This window comes from Stenella coeruleoalba (genome assembly GCF_951394435.1).
Source record: "Stenella coeruleoalba genome assembly, chromosome: 12".
In the NCBI taxonomy this organism is placed as follows: Eukaryota; Metazoa; Chordata; class Mammalia; order Artiodactyla; family Delphinidae; genus Stenella; species Stenella coeruleoalba.
In genome coordinates, this window is record NC_137158.1 from 62547588 (window position 1) to 62567079 (window position 19492).

Genomic DNA, 19492 nt, shown 5'->3' on the forward strand with positions numbered 1-19492 from the left:
CCTTATTGAGAATGTTTTCTTAGGATTTTGCAAGTTTTTCAGCATTGACTCTAGATTTTATTTCTTGGAAATCATACTCCAGATCCCGGGTGCTGAATTGAAATAAACACTATGTGCTTGTTAACATCATTGTTATCTCAGATAATGGTCCAGTAAAACACACCTACTTGTTAACAACATGTCATTTTTAAATTGGGCTGAGTAAAGAATCACTGTTTAATTTAAGTATATTTTCTTTCTTCCCATATTTAGTTCTTAAACACTTCCAATAACCATGAAAACTTAGACTTGGAAATGCCTTCTTTAACTTCCACCCCTCTCAATGGTCACAAATTGACTGTTACAACACCATTTCATAGAGACCAGACTGTGAAAACTCAAAAGGAAAATACTATGTAAGTCCTTGTTTCAAGAAAAAAATTATTTATTTTATTTACTTATATTTAATTAATAGAATATAGTCCCCAAATGTCTGATCTATTTATATGTATGTAATTTTACTGATCCACTTTTATATACATAGTCATGTGTATCTCCACATTGAATATGCCTGTCCTGGGCATGTTAGAACTACCTAGAGGTAGAAGGTAGGAGAATAAACTAAATTACCTTTTGTAGTTCATTTCAAAATTTCCTATATATGGGCTTCCCTGGTGGCGCAGTGGTTGGGAGTCTGCCTGCCGACGCAGGGGACACGGGTTCGTGCTCCGGTCCGGGAAGATCCCATATGCCGCGGAGAGGCTGGGCCCGTGAGCCATGGCCGCTGAGCCTACGTGTCCGGAGTCTGTGCTCCGCAACGGGAGAGGCCAGAGGCCACAACAGTGAGAGGCCCGCGTACTGCAAAAAAAAAAAAAAAAAAAATTTCCTATATATGCAAAGGTAATTTTCAAATAACTTTTCCATTCAGTTTTTCTGTTTGTTCAATAAGTCCTTTTCTTCTTCACCAAAAACAAGCTTTTTCAGCCTTCTTTCCTCTTTGATTATAAACTTAAGAATGAGTATGGTTCTTTACTTAGTTCATATTTTTTTAATCTTGTTTTTTCTTTTTGAAATTTATCTATAGATAGGACCTCTTTTGCCATCCCCAGGAAAATTATATGATTAGAAGCCAAGGAGTGATTAAGTAGTCATTTATAGTCAATAAAGCCTTAACCAATTCAAAGAAATGGGAGAGAACATCAATAAGAATTATAAGAAACCTTTTAAAAAAGCAATTTTATTGTTTCCAATATAAAATACACTTTAAAAGGTTAACATATGTTTTCTGTTGTGGGTAGATAAGAGATAATGAATAGATAAAATTGATTTTTAAATGACATCAGATCTTCACAATACTTATGGTCATTATAAAGGCTTAGGGGTACTACATGTGTTTTCAGAATGATTAAAGAAAGATGAGAAATAATTTAATGCTCTTAGTTTTGTGGTATGATATTTTGAAATATGTGATGTACATATTATCTTTTCCCTAGCAATACATATATGATTCATCAGCATACCCTATTCCATATCAATGAGTTTATTGTATTCAGTAGAAAAATATTAAATTTAATAGATAGAGAAATGTAAGGGACATATGTTCTTTTATATTTAACCAAAACTTGTTTTCCTCTTAAAGTTTCAGAACTCCAGCTATCAAAAGGTCAATCCTAGAAAGCTCTCCGAGAACTCCTACACCATTCAAACATGCACTCGCAGCTCAAGAAATTAAATATGGTCCCCTGAAGATGCTAGTAAGTTCTCACAAAGTTCTTGGGGTTTAGTTGGTTTATTAGCACAGACAGAAATTTTCCTCTGATACAAATGTACCCAATCATCCCTTCAGCCTCAGACACCATCTCATCTAGTAGAAGACCTACAAGATGTGATTAAACAGGAATCTGATGAATCTGGAATTGTTGCTGAGTTTCAAGAAAATGGACCACCTTTACTGAAGAAGATCAAACAAGAGGTAAACACAAGATTCTTTGGAAGGAACAACCCTGCTGTTTTTGTCCCTTGTGGGCAGCTTGATGTGTCTGGGGGAGGGGGGAGGCACTGTGTAACAACACCACTTTTCATAAAAGATTTTCATATAAGATGCAGTTACGAGGTACTGCCAAGCTGTAGGCATGCAATCTTGCATTTGGGAAGCCGAGCCACTTCTATTTCCTTCCTGTTTGAACAGAAAACATGTGAGAGAGTATAAAGGAAAGAGAAGGAAGCAGTTTTGTATTGTACTTTTTAAAATCACTGATATATAGGTGGATGGATGACTGGTTGATACATAGATATTTAATTTTTGGACATCATGGAAAATTGAAACAAATTAATAGTATCTATTTTTTTGGTAAGTCTTTTTGATTTTATTCATTCTAATGAGTGTGGCATTGTACCTCATTGTAGTTTTTTTTAATAGCTCTTTATTGGAGTATAATTGCTTCACAATAATATTGCTTCACAATACTGCATTAGCTTCTGTTGTACACAAAAGTGAATCAGCCATATGCATACGTATGTCCCCACATCCCCTCCCTCTTGAGCCTCCCTTCCACACTCCCTATCCCACCCCTCTAGGTCATCGCAAAGCACCGAGCTGATCTCCCTGTGCTATGCTGTTGCTTCCCACTAGCTAAATGTTTTACATTGGTGTCAAGAAGCATTTCCAACAGGTTCGATACAGTGCCACTTGAATTTATTTTCATATAAGGATAAGTGGTTGAGAGATTGGCCATAGATTTACTTTTTCTTCAGCCTTACTGAGACATAATTGACAAATAAAATTATAAAGTATTTAAAGTGTACAATGTGATGTTTTGATACACATGTACCTTATGAAAGGATTCTCCCCCATTGAGTTAATTAACACATCCATCTCCTCACATGTTTACCTTTTTTTCCAGTGAGAACATTTAAGTTCTACTCTTTTAGCAAATTTCAGTTATACAATACAGTGTTATCGACTATAGTCACCGTATTATACATTAGATCCCCAGACCTTATTCATCTTACAGAAGTTTACTCTTGAGTTGAACAGTTTCATGGGAAGTTCTAGCTCTAGAAACAACAAAGCACTTCCTGTTTGCTTTTAGGTGGAATCTCCAACTGATAAAACAGGAAACTTCTTCTGCTCAGACCACTGGGAAGGGGAGAGTCTGAACACTCAGCTGTTCACACAGGCATCGCCTGTGGCAGATGTGCCCGTAAGTTATGACATGTTATGAGATGTGGGCAGCTCACAGAATTCTGTGTGTGGCGTGTGGGACCACTGTGGTTTCGGCATTTAGTGCATCATACTTCTAAATATTCTCTCACATGCTTATTTTCTTATGATTATTAATGTTGAATATAAAGTGAGATTTTCTACATGTGTTGGAAATAGACTGTGTTCAATTGCAGACTTGTTTATTTTCTTATGATCTGAGTCCTTGCCACTTAAAAAATCTGCTGCATGTATACACACATTTCCATGAAAACAGAATATTAAGTTTTACATTTTCTTCTAATTTACTTATTTGTCTTCTAAACGTAGTATAGGGTTTCCCCTGCTATCTGAAAGTAGAGCATTCCTATGATACCTTCAGTAGGCCAAAATGACGTAAAGCAAAGAAGCAGTTTACCTTCGGACATATCTTGCTAACAGGTGCAAAAATTAAATAAAATTAAAAAAAAAAGAAACAAATGTAACAAATAGAAGCAGACTCACAGATACAGAGAACAAACTAGTGGCTGCCAGAGGGGAGAGGGGTGGGGAGAGGGACGAAATAGGTGAACCAGATTAAGAGGTACGGACTCCCAGTTATAAAGTAGATGTCACAGGGATGTAATATATAGCACAGATAAGATAGTATTTTTTAATAACTGTGTATGATGTGTGATCTATAAAAATATCAACTCACCATGGTGTACACCTGAAACTAATATAATATTTTAAATCAACTATACTTCAATAAAAAGTGAATAAAAATAAGGAAATTGAGATAAAGCACAGGTGCTCACACAATTCAAAACTATGGGGTTGATGCTGAGATGCTGAGTGTAGTGCCTGGGGAAGGAGCTTGGCGGTGCCACTCTAACTGCCCAGGGTGTGTGCTGCCTCTGTAACAGTTGTGGCTGCAGAAGAAAAGCAAAAATTCTCTTCAGGTTTCTTTTGGTTAGCAGTTAGCGAAAATATTAGGTGCTAATGTAGGACTTCCATAAAAGCAAAGTGGTGTGAAGCGAACTTTTGAATAGCAGGGGATGCCTGTATTTCCTCCTTGCTAAGTTGTCTCCTGTTTGGTTTTATGTAGTATCTAGCATAGTGCTAATCACAGTGTCTATAGTAAATTCCCTTTATTGTACCCGATATTGCATTGCTTTGCTTACCACCATTTTTTTAATAGACTATTTTTTCAGAGCAGTCTTAGGTTAACAGCAAAGTTGAGCAAAAGGTACAGAGATTTCCCATATATCCCCTGGCCTCACATATGCACAGCCTCCCGATCATCAACACACCCCACCAGAGGGGTATATTTGTTACAACTAGTGAGCCTACATTGATACAGCATCACCCTAAGCCCAGAGTTTATGTTAGGGTTCACTCTTGGTGTTATTCGTTCCATGGATTTGGACAAATTTGTACTGACATTTATCCACCATTATAGTATCGTGCAGAGTAGTTTCAGTGCCCTAAAAGTCCTCTGCTACTATTCATCCCTCCAACTTCTGGCAACCACTGATCTTTTTACTGTCTCTAGTTTTGCCTCTTCTGGAATATTATATAGTTGGAATCATACAGTGTGTAGCTTTCTCCAGCTAGCTTCTTTCACTTAGTAACCTGCTCTTAAATTTCTTCTGTGTCTTTTCGTGGCTTGGTAGTTTTGTTTTCTTTTGTTTTGCCCTTGGTTAACCATCGATTTTAAAGTTTGTAACTTGTGAATGATTGCCCTTTCCTCTTATGAAGAATCAAAGCTAACAGCAATTGCTAATATTTATTCAGTGTGTTCTAAGTGGTGAGTAACAGTCTAAGAGCTTTAGATACGTTAACCCATCTAATCCTCACAAGGTTGGTGACATTATCATTTCCATTACACCAGGGGGGAAACTGAGGCACAGGGAGGCTTAGTCACTTACTCAAGATTGTATAGCTTATAAGTGGCGGTTCTGGGTTAGAACTTTAGTCTAGTTCTAAATTCCATACTTTTCACCATTATATTATACTGCCATTAATCTGTAAGTCAAAAATATTTCTTTACCAATATATGAAATAAACAGTTCTCTCACCAGAGTTTAATAAATTTTTTAAAGCACAAATTTATTAATCCATTTAGCAGATGTATTTTGAGTGCCTGCCTCATGCCTAGAACTGTGTGGGACCCTGAAGCTTTTTGCTTTAGTGATGTTTGCCACAGTGGGATTAGTGTTAGTACATAGTTGAGTTCTCAGTTTAGCTCATTGGGAAGAGAATTTCTGGCAAATACCTGCATTTTTTTCCTGCCAATGTGTGTCAACTCATAGTAATCTACTCTCTAAAGTGTTAGAATTGTGTCGGCTCTCCTATTATCCAACCTCATTTAAATTTCAAATTATTCTCTTTCCCTTTAGAATATTCTTACAAGTTCCGTTTTAATGACACCAGTATCAGAAGATGAAGACAATGTTCTCAAAGCATTTACAGTACCTAAAAACAGGTCCCTGGCGAGTCCCTTGCAGGTAATTATTATTCCAACATTGGTATCTTAAAAGTCATTCACTAAAAAAAATTTTTTTTTAAAAAAAAGAAAAACATTTTAGACATAGAGGAGTGATGCTTTTAAACAACTCCCAATGTCTAAAAAACTCCTAAAATTCCTTGTTGCCACTCATATGAGACTCACTGGAAATTTCTTATTAGAGCAGGCTCCCAAAGCCTGATGAAGTGAAACATTTCTTACTGTGACTGAGACTAAGATTGTTAATTACACATGTGTCAATACCTCCTTCTTCTACTTTTAAAGGTTTTATAAAAAATTGGTATAGTTTAATTTTAGTTTCAAAATTTTTTATGTTTTCTGCTCCCTCACTAAGCCATCAAAGCTCAGACCCTGTTTAGATTTTCAATGAAGTTTGAAATTAGATAGCTAGAAAAGAATTACAACATATTTGACTATCAGAATGACAAACTCAACTGTCAGTGTTATGTGGCTAATCTGTAGTTGAACATCTGCTCACGGGTTTTAATATCAAAAGAGATTTCCCTTTTTTGAAGGAGGTGTATGTTGATGAAATACAACAAATTCCAAATTAATCCCCAGCCAAATGTAAATAAGAATGCAAATTTGTTCCCTTAAATTATTTAAAGCATTTCCCAACATTCAATAGCCCAGTACCCAGCCACCTGCTGAGCCCTCCTCCCCTCCATCCTCCTGTGCTACACTGAGGGAAAAGCCATAGCCCCTGCAGCATGCAGAGAACCTGGATTAGGAAGTGGAAAGTCACAGTTGTCCTGTGAGGGAAAGGCACTGTTTTAGGCAGTGTGATTTGAAAGAGTGTCCTGTTCCTGGAAGGGCTTTCCCATCACTGCAGTAGGCCTTCTCTCTCCAAATTGTGAGACTCTTAAGACTACCTCCTTTAAAGCATTTGTGATATTTAGCATTATTTTTAAGAAATACAAATACAGCTGGAAGGGCTGTAGGCACACTTTGTGTCTTAATTCCATCAGATTGCTCTCCTTGTGGCTTCTATCTGATCCAACTGCTTTGATGAAAGGTGACTGTTGACTGGAGTGTGGACTAGGGAAAGTCTGTCCTTGTGGGGAATCTGGAGTCCTTCCTGAGTCAATCAGGCTTGGGTAGCCATGTGAAGAAGACTCAGAATATGGCAAAGAACTGGAAAATGAGGAAAAGAACAGAAGGGGGACATATGGGGGACAAAGAAAGGGGATTAGAAGGATTATAACCAGAGCATAGAATTTGACTAGTGCTATTAGTGCATTAATTAAACTAGGTTGAGTTTTATGTATATTTTGTAACATAGGCTAGGATCTGACCGATATTTATAATAGTATAAAAAAAGTGCATTCTAAGTGGCAAAGTGCAACATATATATATATTTAGAGACAGTTATCATTATGTAGGTTGAAAACCCCTGGTTCTTTCCCTAAAACTAAATCCTAAAGCTTTTGGCCTAACCAAATAGTGTTTAGCAAAACCTAAATCTAAACCTTTATGCAGATATAAATAAAATATATCCAGCCAAACATGGTACAGATATAAAATATATATATTACATAAAATTTGGCAAGAGTGTCAGATTTCTAAAAAATAGGTTGTCTAATTTTTACCTTGAAGATTTTAATGATACTAATTAAAAAAATAATCAGTATGGAACTTTATCATCAGCATATTTATATTTTATTTGATGGAAATATTACTTATCTTTGAAACTCAGTATTAAGTAGTAGCTCTATTTTTTTTTAATTTATTTAATTTATTTATTTTTGGCTGCACTGGGTCTTCGTTGCTGCGCGCGGGCTTTCTCTAGCTGCAGCGAGCGGGGGCTACTCTTCGTTGCGGTGTGTGGGCTTCTCATTGTGGTGGCTTCTCTTGTTGTGGAGCATGGGCTCTAGGCCCGCGGGCTTCAGTAGTTGTGGCACGCGGGCTCAATTGTTGTGGCTCGTGGGCTCTAGAGCACAGGCTCAGTAGTTGTGGCGCAAGGACCTAGTTGCTCCGCAGCATGTGGGATCTTCCCAGACCAGGGCTTGAACCCGTGTCCCCTGCATTGGCAGGCAGATTCTTAACTACTGCACCACCAGGGAAGTCTAGTAGCTCTGTTTTTATTAGTCAGTATTTTCTAGTATATCGGTGAGCCATCTGTGGCACTCTACAGATTCTGATATTGTATATTGAGATTAAGCCACCTACGTACATCACATGATGAAGGTAACATTTGTCGGCTCCACTAAACTAAATAATTGAGAGCTATAAGTTGATTTTGGAGTCAATGCTTCTATCTACATTATATGGTTTTAGTGATTTACACCACTCAAATATATTTTAATAACCTGCTATAATAGATAACTAATTCATTTTAAGAATGAATGAGTGAATGGCACGCACCATGTATCTCCTTCATTTTGTGTCATGGAAACATAGCTTCTCGTACCATAGAAATATATGATTTCTAAAAAGTTTCAAACTTTTGTGATAAATATCAGAAAATGTGTCAGATGATTCTAAATATTTAAGCATATATTGCCTATATTTCATATAACCCTGACTCAACAATATTTATGTAGGTAATTTTAAGCAATTTGGTAATTTTTTATTAAAACCATTATGCTTTATCATATATTTCCATTGATAATTCAATTTGACCTAATTAGGCAGATTTCTCATGAACAGTATTGTTGAACATGTTGTGCATTTGTTAAATGATCTGGCTATTCAACTTGAGTACTTTATATAACCTAGAAATTTTGTCATTTGTACTTATAATAAATCAAATGTTAAATGGGATTTTAAGCAAACAATCTAGACATTTTTGTTAGAGTGCATTTAATTAAAACAACTAAATATGACTCCTAAAATATTTTAAATTTCCAATACTTCTAAAATGTCATTTGTATAGTACAGTTGATCGTCTATCCATCTAGTTGACTAAATAAATTTACTTAGGTACAAGAAAAGTTTATTGAAGACTACACTAATTGTGCAATTCTGTGTTCTGTCATTTCAGTGGTAATGATCCTTGGCTTAATTATAGCTGTAACACTTTAGACACAGTAGTTATTGTTTTGAGGCCCCAAATATTGGGGCTTTATAGTTCAGCTTCTAATACACAATAAATGCATGTGCTTATACATGAATACGTGTAATAGTTACATGTCTTTCCTCTCTTCTTGGAGCCAGCCATTTCCCTAAGGTGCTGTGATCCTTTTAGTGGGAAATGGTATGTAGAGACCAAACTCAGGGTGCTAAGTATGCCCATTTTTTATGTGGGTTGTCATTGAGAAGCAAAGAATTTTAATAACTCAGAGCTTTCCAATACCCCTAGTCCATAAGCTATAATGTTTAGAGGCTATTATAAACCATTATGCACAATGTTATATTTGGTTTTGAAATTATTTATGCTTGATCTTTTTTTAAAAGGAATTTGCAGCAGCTGCATAATAGTATAATAGTTGGATTTCTTCTTTTTTTTAGTTGCCTAAACTTTAATTGTAAAAACAAACAGGGACTCTTATAATAAAAATGTCCTGAGACATTTTTGATATTTGTGTCTTTCATGTAGCTCAGAATATGTGAGATTTTCGGACCATTGTGCTGTTTTCCTCATGCTGTATGGTAGTAGAGAATGGAGTCTAGAAGCTTATACACAAATGAGGAAATAGACATTCAGCCTAGAAAGCTTGCAGTTTGGAGCAGGAAAGGCAGATTCACTGTGGAACACTACTGGATTCTGCTGTTCGAAAGTTACCCTGAAAGAGCCCAAGGCAGACACACACACATACACACACACACAGCTCCCTCAGCAAGGAGAAAAGAACTGCCTGTTTTTCTCAATGTGCTTTCAATTTGCTTTACATTTTGAAATAAATACATTATGCCAATAAACATTTCCTAAGGTAGACATTTTCATTGGTAGATCTGAAACTGTACTTAAGTTATAAGCCTCTGAACTTCTGTATTTTTCTCTTAAATTATAATTTCCTTTTATTCCTGTTTAAAACCCAAATGTAAAAGATGTGTTCATATGCTTTTTACTCACTCACTTTCCTCTTTTTTGTAACCACAGAATGACAGCCTTAAATTTTAATTTCCTGACTTGCCTTGTCCTAGCCTTACTTTTTAAAAACAGTGAGTTTAATTTAAGTAAATTTCTCAAGCCATTAACACTTAAACACATTTGCACAGCATCAAAGAATCTTACGATATTATTGCAAGCAGTTGAAGCTCACTGCTTCAGTTCCACGTGCTTTGGATTGCTTTTTGCATGATTGGCATTGCTAAGGAGTGTAATAAGCTAGCATGCAGGCAACAGGCACCTGGGTTCTAGTCTAGACATCAGCAGTTTCTAACTGCATGTTTTTAATTCATTAACTTCTTCAGATGAAAATGCTCTCACTTTAAATTGGGGACTATAGTTATTTCCTCCACTTATCATACAAGGTTTCTATGAAGATCAAATGGATATAATATTACTTTCAAAATGGCAGCACAGGGCTTCCCTGGTGGTGCAGTGGTGGAGAGTCCGCCTGCCGATGCAGGGGACACAGGTTCGTGCCCCGGTCTGGGAAGATCCCAAGTGCCGCGGAGCGGCTGGGCCCGTGAGCCATGGCCGCTGAGCCTGTGTGTCCGGAGCCTGTGCTCCACAACGGGAGAGGCCCGCGTACCGCAAAAAAAAAAAAAAAAAAAAAAAAAAAAAATGGCGGCACACTTGCCAATGTACCTTGGTGGTACCTATTTTCAGACAAAGGGTATGCACTGTCCCTGTCCTTAGAAACACAGGCAAGGAGGCCTCACTTTGCACTCTGGTGTATTATTTCCTCTCACATGTTCTTTCTCATTCCTTGCTCCACTCTGGCAGAACTGTGTCAGTGGGTCACCAAAAGCGATTGCTGATTCAACTGATTCCTGAAATAAAGGTAGTCAGATCTCTTTGGTGTTATGGAGATGAGACAACTGATTTACTGGTCTTCTCTATTTTTCTGCTGCTTGTGTTGGCATGTCAACTGACACAGAAACAGTCCGTCTCCATGTGACATAGATCTTTCCAGGCATTTCTTAGTGTTAGTGTGCTGTTGTTGACCTACTCCCCTGGATACCTCTGTATCCATTTGGTTCTCCCTTGGGTCACTTTTTTCCACTTGCCCTGGCAAGATTTCACATAGCTGTCAATAATATTTCAGTGACCTGCTTTCAATATATCTTATATAATAAGCAAGTTTACCGTGTACAGTTTTTGGGGTGAACTGAGAAAGGCTAAATGAGTGGGGAAGGCAAGTTGAGCTCAAATTCAGAGTGCTCTACCCCAGAGAGTACACGACCTGGATTTTTTTTTTGTTTGGTTGGGTTTGGTAAACACTGTGATATTGAATCTTCCTTGGGCCAACAAAGATAGAATTGCTTTAGAGCAATTTGGCACTTATCTTAATCTCAATAGTTGAAAACCAATATGTGACTAAGGAAAGAGCTATTCTTTCAAAAAATTGTGACATCTGAGGCTATGTGACTACAACTGTTGGGAAGTCTATCAACATGTAAGATGAAAAGAACCCTAGAGACATTGGCGACAAACTCCAAATTTGGTAAAAGTCCATCCCTATTAGCGATTGTTAACTTAGACGTGGGTGGGATGTGAAGGCGCTGGTGGATGGAACACCCTCCATCACCATCTGGACCTTTGACCCACGCTAACTTTTAGGTCTCTTTTCTATGAAAAGTTAGCAACTCTGAAGTTGGGAGCATTTAATTGTTTTGTGCAGACATAGGGAAGCATTTATGCGTGGGAAAAGTTTGATAACCATTAACCTTACCTTAGCCACACTTCATCTCAGGTTTATTCTTGACTCTCAAGATACAGCTAAAGATTTCAACATTATCTCTTAGATAACTAATACATTTTAAAAGATGCCCCACTGGGAAGGAATTCTGACTTTTAGAATTTTAGTCCAGAGTAATTCTTTTCTTCAGATAGGTTAAATGGAATTATCAAATAATTCTTAGTCTTTTGGACACCATTTATATCTGCCTATTATTTTAAAAAATGAAACAGAAAAACATAACACCATCTTATAAGTTGTTTTGGTTTTGCAAAATCATTTTTTCATGACTTAACGCAAGTTTCTTATGAGGTCTGTGAACTGTAAAGCACATACCCTGCCAAGGCTATTGACGGCAGCAGCTACTGTGTGAAGCTGCTCTATGAATAGAACGACAATGGCAGTTCTTGTTCAGCATGATGAAAAAACCATTCATATTCTAAGTGAAAATGTGGAGATAATTTAATTCTGACAGAAAACCACCTGTGGACATGGTCTTGTCTCATGTTTTGTCTTCTGTTTTATATAAAGGATCTGCGTATTTATTTAAAGTGCTTCAGCAGGATATCCCAGTTAGACCTCTGACAGTCCTTTTTCAGTTCACTTCTGCCCAGGGGCAATTAAAGGTAAATTATGGGATAAGTAAGATAACTCGCGGGCAAGAGGAGGAAGATGTGCAGTAGGATTATTAATGTTGTAATGAATTAGGGTAGAGTGACATGTCTGCAACAGCACCATGGGTTAGTCATTTAACAAGAATTCATGTGCCGAAATCTGTAATTCTTTTTTTTTTTTTTTTCCTTTTTTTGCGGTACGCGGGCCTCTCATTGTTGTGGCCTCTCCCGTTGCGGAGCACAGGCTCCGGACGCCCAGGCTCAGCAGCCATGGCTCACGGGCCCAGCCGCTCCGCGGCATGTGGGATCTTCCCAGACCGGGGCACGAACCCGTGTCCCCTGCATCGGCAGGCGGACTCTCAACCACTGCGCCACCAGGGAAGCCCAAAATCTGTAATTCTTACTAATTCTTTAGTGTAAATGAAACTAACATTTAAGGAGAGGGAATGAAGAGGGTGCCCAAGGATCTATATGACAGTATTAAAAAACATCCTCTAGCACGAAGACATTTAATCCTCCTTTGTCAGAACTATTCCATCAGCTTGAAAAGTTGGCCCAGGGCCCCAGGGCTTCAAGGTAAGGAGGGAGAAAGAAATAGCAGGAGGAGGCAGCTGGCCTTTTGGCTGGTGGACCTCAGCATTTCGCTTCTTACCCGAGTATTCGAACTTCTGCTCTTCCTTTACCTTCACAAAGTAGGTATGTGTCTGCTCTGACCAGTATTTCCATTCATGGTTGTAAGAAGTGCTTGCTTTGTACTCTCACGGTGCGGAAAAGGAGCTGCCCACTCACGTTCGCCTTTTTGTTCTGCGCTCAGTGGTTCTTGCACACAGTGGCTACTGTGTCTTGGTGTCTGTCTACACTGGGAGGTTCAGGTGTTCCAAGTCGTCTTGCCCTCCCTCAACTCTGAGCTTCAGGGCTTAGGTGCCCCTCAAATGCTCTGCTTTCTGAAGTTTGGATAGGTCAGTCAATTTGATTTATTTCTTCATAAATTTCATTTTGACTTGGGGGAAGCTGACTGTTTGAAAAGTGTTTTCAAAGTACTAACTAAAAATATATGGTACCTTCTTTATATTGATCTTGTTTTAAATATCTGGTCCTGGAGGAAGAGCCAAACATGAATAAGTGATGAGCCATCTGGGAGATCCAACAAGAACACAGTTAAAGTCCAAGTTGAAAATATACTAAGCCGATAACTGTGTTAGATTCTCTTGAACAGACATTGGGAATCCCGAATTAAGTACTATGTTGTCAAGGATCAGAACTTGACTTTTACCAAGAGGCATTGTAAAAGCAAGCATGAGATTCTATTAATATAGGATTTTAGGATACTTAATTTACTTTAATATAGAAAATTAATCCTATGTTAATTGAAGCACAGCTAAATAGAAAAATTCTTAACCAGAGAAAAACAGAAACAATCCTTTCTTCCTTGCTCCTCACTTTTATCTCCGTTTTCACCTACATCCTCCCTTCCCCTTCATTTGTTTGTATGTATTCTTTTGAAATATGTATTTTTGGGTTTTGTGTGTATCTTTGTTATGTTTTGCTTACATATAAGATATTAGCATATTAAGATATTTTATTCTGCATCTTTTTGTTTGTTTGTTTTTGCGGTACACGTGCCTCTCACTGTTGTGGCCTCTCCTGTTGCGGAGCACAGGCTCTGGACATGCAGGCTCAGCGGCCATGGCTCATGGGCCCAGCCGCTCCGCGGCATGTGGGATCTTCCTGGACCGGGGCACGCACCCATGTCCCCTGCATCGGCAGGCGTACCCTCAACCACTGCGCCACCAGGGAAGCCCTCTGCATCTTCTTTAGTCACTTGCTTTTAAGATCCATGTACTTTGTTCTGTGTACATCACTGATTCTAAGCCCTGCATAGTACTCATCATGGACAGCCATCATCTTTAACTATTGACTCTCAAATGGTAGTTAGTATATGTCATATTGTTATTGTATGTCACATTGTCATATGTTAGGATGTCACATTGTTATTATATGTCACATTGTCATATATGTTCTATGTGTGTCACTACAAATACAAGCTCAAAATTACAATGATAACATTAAATTTTATTTTGTTAATTGGATTCCTTGTGCCAATTAGGTGTTTCAGTGCTGCACTGAAAAATGTTAGCAACAACACGTAAGCAGTCAACTAAACTAAAATATGAGACTTGGATGGGCAGATAACACACCAAAGAAATATGTATATGTAACCCACTTCCTTCAAACTAGACAAACATCATTTATTCAGAACTGTATCAAAGAATGCTTAACCTACTCTGGTGATTTTACTTAGTAAAACATTAAATGTGACTCAATGGCAGAAGTCAGCCCAGAACGCCTTGTCATCTTTGTCCTGTCATTTTTGTGATTCACAGTTCCGGGAAAATATTATGATAATCAATCTTGCCTATGTAGTATTTCAAGTTATATATTGAGCCTCTGAGCCTTGAGAGTAAATATGTGTAAACTTGGATGGTGGCTTTACATTGGCAGTGAGATGGCACGACAGACTGGGCAGAAACTGGGTAATCTACTTTGTGTCCTGTGAAAGTTTACAAGTTAGAAACATGGCACTGTAAACCTTATGTCACTGAAAATTTATTCCAGACCCTAGGCAAGGAAGCCCCTTCACCGTACAAATACCACGTTCATTTGGAATTGTCTTACCTATTTGCTAAAAGTCTGATGACTTTGACACCTCATCTAAGCACTTCTTCCTGCATTCCAAGGCCCTGCTGACCGGACCCTACAATTTTCCACTGATAAGAACTCTAATGGAAGCAGTGAGTTAGAGCCCGGATTCACATTTCTACTTCATCACTTCTTAGCTGGGTGACTTTAAGGGTGTTGCCTCAGCTCTCTCTTCCTTTAAAATTGCCTGCTCTGTAAAAAATGTGTAATGAGCCATATTTATGCCACTGGTGTTTTGTATGAGAATTAAATGAGATGATACATGTAAAATACTTAGAAGCGTGAGTGGTGCGTAGTAAGCACTTGTTAAATGTTGTCATTAAATCCACTGTGTCCCTTCCTCTCTGTCTCCCAGTCCCTCCCACAAGCAGTGTACAAACTGCAGCTTCCTGACTCTTTCATGTTATTTTACCACCCGGGTTACCCTCTTTACCACTTGTCTATCTAAACCCTGCCTATTCATGCCCTTTGCCTAGAGCATGGCCCTGGCTGCTCGTTGGTGTCCCCTCTCCTCCTCCTCTGGCCGTGGGACCACAAACCTTTCATCTGCCTGTTGTCACTCCACCGGTTTCACATGTGTTCATTTTTTCTCTTAAAGGACAGCAGAGGCCTTTCTTTTCTTATTCTTCTTTTGTCCATGAAAAGCATCCCTCTTAGATATCAATACTAGGAATAGTTGTGCTTTTTAAAACCACTGATTTCGTTTTGAGCTTATAGACAGCAAATCTTATATCTGCTTGTGTTTCTGTTTCCTTCTTTGCATTGACTGCTAGAGAGCTCAGAGCCATGTTTGGAGTTTACATCTTGCCGGTGCATTATAGTTCATGGCAAGTGTTTTGAATACAAATCTCACCTCTTCTTCGTATTATTTATTTTTTCCACATTTCTCTGTGACCCTGCCTTGTCCACTTTTTAAACTCTCTTTGCTTATATTTACTTTGTAAGCATCTTAAATCCTTTTGGGAACTAAGTAGGGCACAAATAGTACATATTTTGGTTTGAAGCAACATGGAGGGAAGGCAGGAGCCAGGGCTCGCAGGAGACAGACACACGTTCAAAACCATTACTCTAGTTACCCACAGAGTGGCCTTGGGCAAGTTATCCTTACTTTCTGAGTCTCCATTTCCTGCCCAGTTTAAGAGAGAATGAACCTCCCACCCAGGGTAGTTGTGCTGTGTAAATGAGATCATGTGTGTGAAGGATCCAGATGCTGCCCATGAGATATTAGTTCCATCCTGTAACTTCCAATGTATCTTTAAAAAGTAAGCTATCCAAGTAAACCGATATTTCTTAATATTTCTTAATTAGTTGGTATTTAATTGATAAATATCCATTTTAATGATAAATTTAATGATAAATTTAATGATAAATTTATTTTCATAACTCAACTTAATCAATTTCATTGTTTAAAAAGATACACTATGTTTAGTAGGTGTTGATCAACTCCAGCACCTACAGGAGCTTCTTTGCTGGGTGGCTCAAGCACTCACCAGTTTGCTTAATAAGCAAATGCCCACAGCTCACCTGAGGTATCTGGGGGATCACACTCATTCCTGTCTCCAACTCTGTGAACTCTCCTAACAGACAAAAGGCACTCAAGTGTGAAGATACAGCTGTATCTTATCATACTGCTTGGAGTGGGTTTTCTCTCTTCGCGATAAACAATTTCTGATAATTAATATCACTTAAGAATGCTGGATTCCTGGTTGTCAGAGGGAAGATTTTATCTGACAAAGGCTCCCTGGTGTCTACTACTTGCTGTCTGGAGGTCACCCTTTTTTTCTGCTGGCCCTGCTGGGACTGGGAATCCATTTGTGGGCTAAAGTGTGTGCTTCCCGGTCTGACCTTGCCATTGCCTTCTCTCTCCCCATTAGCCTTGTAGCGGTGCCTGGGAAACTGCATCCTGTGGGAAGACAGACGATCAGATGACGGCTTCCGGTCAGACTCGTAAATACGTGAACGCCTTCTCAACCCGGACTCTGGTCATGTGAGACGTTTGCAGACAAGCATTATGGTTTTCAGAACACTTCAAGTTGATTTGGGATATAGCATTCCTCTACATGAAACTTTTCATGAATGGGAGAAGAGCCTATTTTTGTTGTGGTACAACAGTTGAGAACAGCACCAAGTGCATTTAGGTGGATGAAATCGTATCAGATTTCACCCAACTAAACGAATTTTTTTAAAAAAATTAATAAATAACAGTCTTACCTAAATTATTAGGTCATGAATTGTAGTCAGTTAGTATCTTACTGCAGATTTTTAAAATAAAAAAAAAACATAAAGTGATTTATCTGTATTTTAAGAGGACCAGTATTTTTTCTGTGATAGAGTTTTTGAAATTTTACACAAAAAGGTACTCCAATATTTCACTTTTCTCAATCACTAAACACAATGCATTACTATAAATGTTGGCTTAACACCATGGAATAAGTAATCAATATTGTAAATGCTCATTTATGGTTAATAACATTGGAGGTACATTTACTGTACTAAACCATTTTATGAGGGTTTTTTTGTTAGCTTGCTTTAAAAATTATTACTGTATGAAATAGTTTTATAAAAAATTATATTTTTATTCAGTAATTTAATTTTGTACATGCCAAATGAAAAAAAATGTGTTTTGCTGCTATGGTCTTAGCCTGTAGACATGCTGCTAGTATCAGAGGGGCAGTAGAGCTTGGGACGGAGAGAAAAGAAACTTGGTGTTAGGTAATTGACTATGCACTAGTATTTCAGACTTTTTTATTTTTTATATATATATATACTTTTTTTCCTTTTGTAATACATTGGAAAACTTGTTTGGGAGATTTTGCATTTGTGGTTGTTTTTTGTCTTTTGTTATTGTTGGTTTATAAGAGCATGCACTGCACTTCTTTCTTGGGAGATCTGTGTTGTTGAAGTCCTATGTTTTGTTTTGAGTTCAGCCTGACTGTTCTTTAATTCAGGGGTTATGTGTTTAATCAGCATTCCCCGTGGTCTCTAAGTGTATAGTCTCAGAACTGCCACACAGAACCTGTGTTTGCAGCTGGGGTCGATAGCCAGTTGCTGCCTTAAGAACATTCGGTGCAAGATGGCCGGCACTGAACTTTTGATATGACAGTGTACTTACTGCCTTGTAGTGAAATAAAGCTGTGCCCTTATTTTACTTACTTTTGACTTCTGTCTTACTTTCGACTGTGGACAATAGTTACAATTTTAAGAAAATGGAGTGAAAGCAGAGCACTTTCCTCTGTTAATAATTTGCACACCATCTGAACTTCACTTGAAGGAGCCAAGAATTATAACTTTGGAGAAAGAAGGACAAGCAAACCAAGTTCAGTAGTTCCCCAAATAATCACGTGCAGAATGACAGCTGGGAAGAATCATCCAGAATCTATCATTCAGGGTTCCAGCAGCGTTTGAATTAGAATAATGCAAGGAGAGGTCGTTTACAAGGATACTGCTACCACGGATATGGGCAGGGGGTAGCAGGACCACAAAGGGTAGTGCGTGCTCATGGATGCAGGCCTGAAGGACACTGTCATGTGGAAGGGGAGAGTCATGGAAAGCAGGAGCTCTTGAGAGGAGCGGCGACCTTTGGAATTCTCACAGAAAGAGAGCCAAGGGTAACCCCTAACTTTATATTCCCTGTCCCTCCCATATGTGCCAAGGGTCCTCATTGGCAGAACCAACCGGAAGCTAGAAGGTCCAGGAGTACCTGGATGCAAGGCAGCTGACCAGCCTCCTGGGGCAGAGCCAGAGGACATTTTTCCACTGGGGTAAGGACAGGGCGACCCAGCCGAGGCATCCATTCTGTCCAGCTTCCACTGGCTTCCATCTCTCAGCTCAGTGTTCTCACTGTGCTACAATATCCCTTTCACATAGTTTCCTTGCAATTTCCTTTAGTCACTCCTTTCCAACTCAGATTTTGAATTCTCATACGCATGATGCACTTGGTGTTCCTAGAGCCGAGGATTTGTTGCCCCTAATTATTAGTCTTTAAGATCGCTTAGTATTCTTTGATTGTCTTTCTAATAGATAATAACACATCTCAGTGTTAGGAAGCTTATTGCATTCACACACCCGCAGAGTCTTTTCGAGGTGCTAATTCTGCCACTTGCTAGGAGCTTGAACTTGAACGAGTCATTAACCTCTCTGAGCCTTTTTTCTCCATCTGTAAAATGAGTTCATTCCTACAATGCACTTTTGTTAAATAATGCACTATACGAATGTTCGTTATTACATAAGCTGTCCATAATTAAGTGATGCATGCTGTGTGGTGTGTCAAATGTTCATCTCATCGATAATGTGCATTGCCAATTGCAGAGTTCAACTTAGGGGTCATTGAATATCTATTAAAATAAATTAATGGCAAGAGTGAATTCAGCATTATATAGAACCAAAATATTTACTTTTGAAATAAGCACATAACCTAATAACTAGAGACTAAGCACCTAAACTAATGAAAAGAAGTGTAAATTTAGGTTTTATGTATAAATACCTTAATGTAGCACCCATTTCACAAGCAACTCTAAAACCTTTATCTGTCCTGGACATTTTTTTAATCCTCCTGCTGTCTGCCGCAGAGATTCCAGTACTAAAATAAATGGAAACAGCATTACTTACTACCCAAACAATGGTTGTCCTTTTGAGTCACTATGTGTAAAGTCTGAGTCCACATGTGCACATCCGGAGAATAGGAGAGACACAGGGAATA

General features: G+C 38.3%; 1 protein-coding gene across 8 annotated transcripts in view; it reads left to right on the forward strand.

The window, feature by feature from the left end:
• The window catches only part of MYB (MYB proto-oncogene, transcription factor), a gene marked incomplete at its 5' end in the record, with an annotated part of 33719 nt that extends 16918 nt beyond the window's left edge, over positions 1 to 16801 (forward strand). For 7 of the 8 annotated variants that reach the window (XM_079939236.1, XM_079939239.1, XM_079939238.1 and 4 more), the window contains 6 exons: positions 253 to 395; positions 1619 to 1733; positions 1826 to 1951; positions 3072 to 3182; positions 5563 to 5670; positions 16668 to 16801. In XM_079939236.1, the coding sequence (XP_079795362.1) occupies positions 253 to 395; positions 1619 to 1733; positions 1826 to 1951; positions 3072 to 3182; positions 5563 to 5670; positions 16668 to 16784 (720 nt within the window). In that variant the 3' untranslated portion in view covers positions 16785 to 16801. The remainder of the gene's footprint in view (positions 1 to 252; positions 396 to 1618; positions 1734 to 1825; positions 1952 to 3071; positions 3183 to 5562; positions 5671 to 16667) is intronic. The other variant, XM_079939242.1, reaches the window with a different exon arrangement.
• Between the last annotated feature and the right edge of the window lie 2691 nt (positions 16802 to 19492).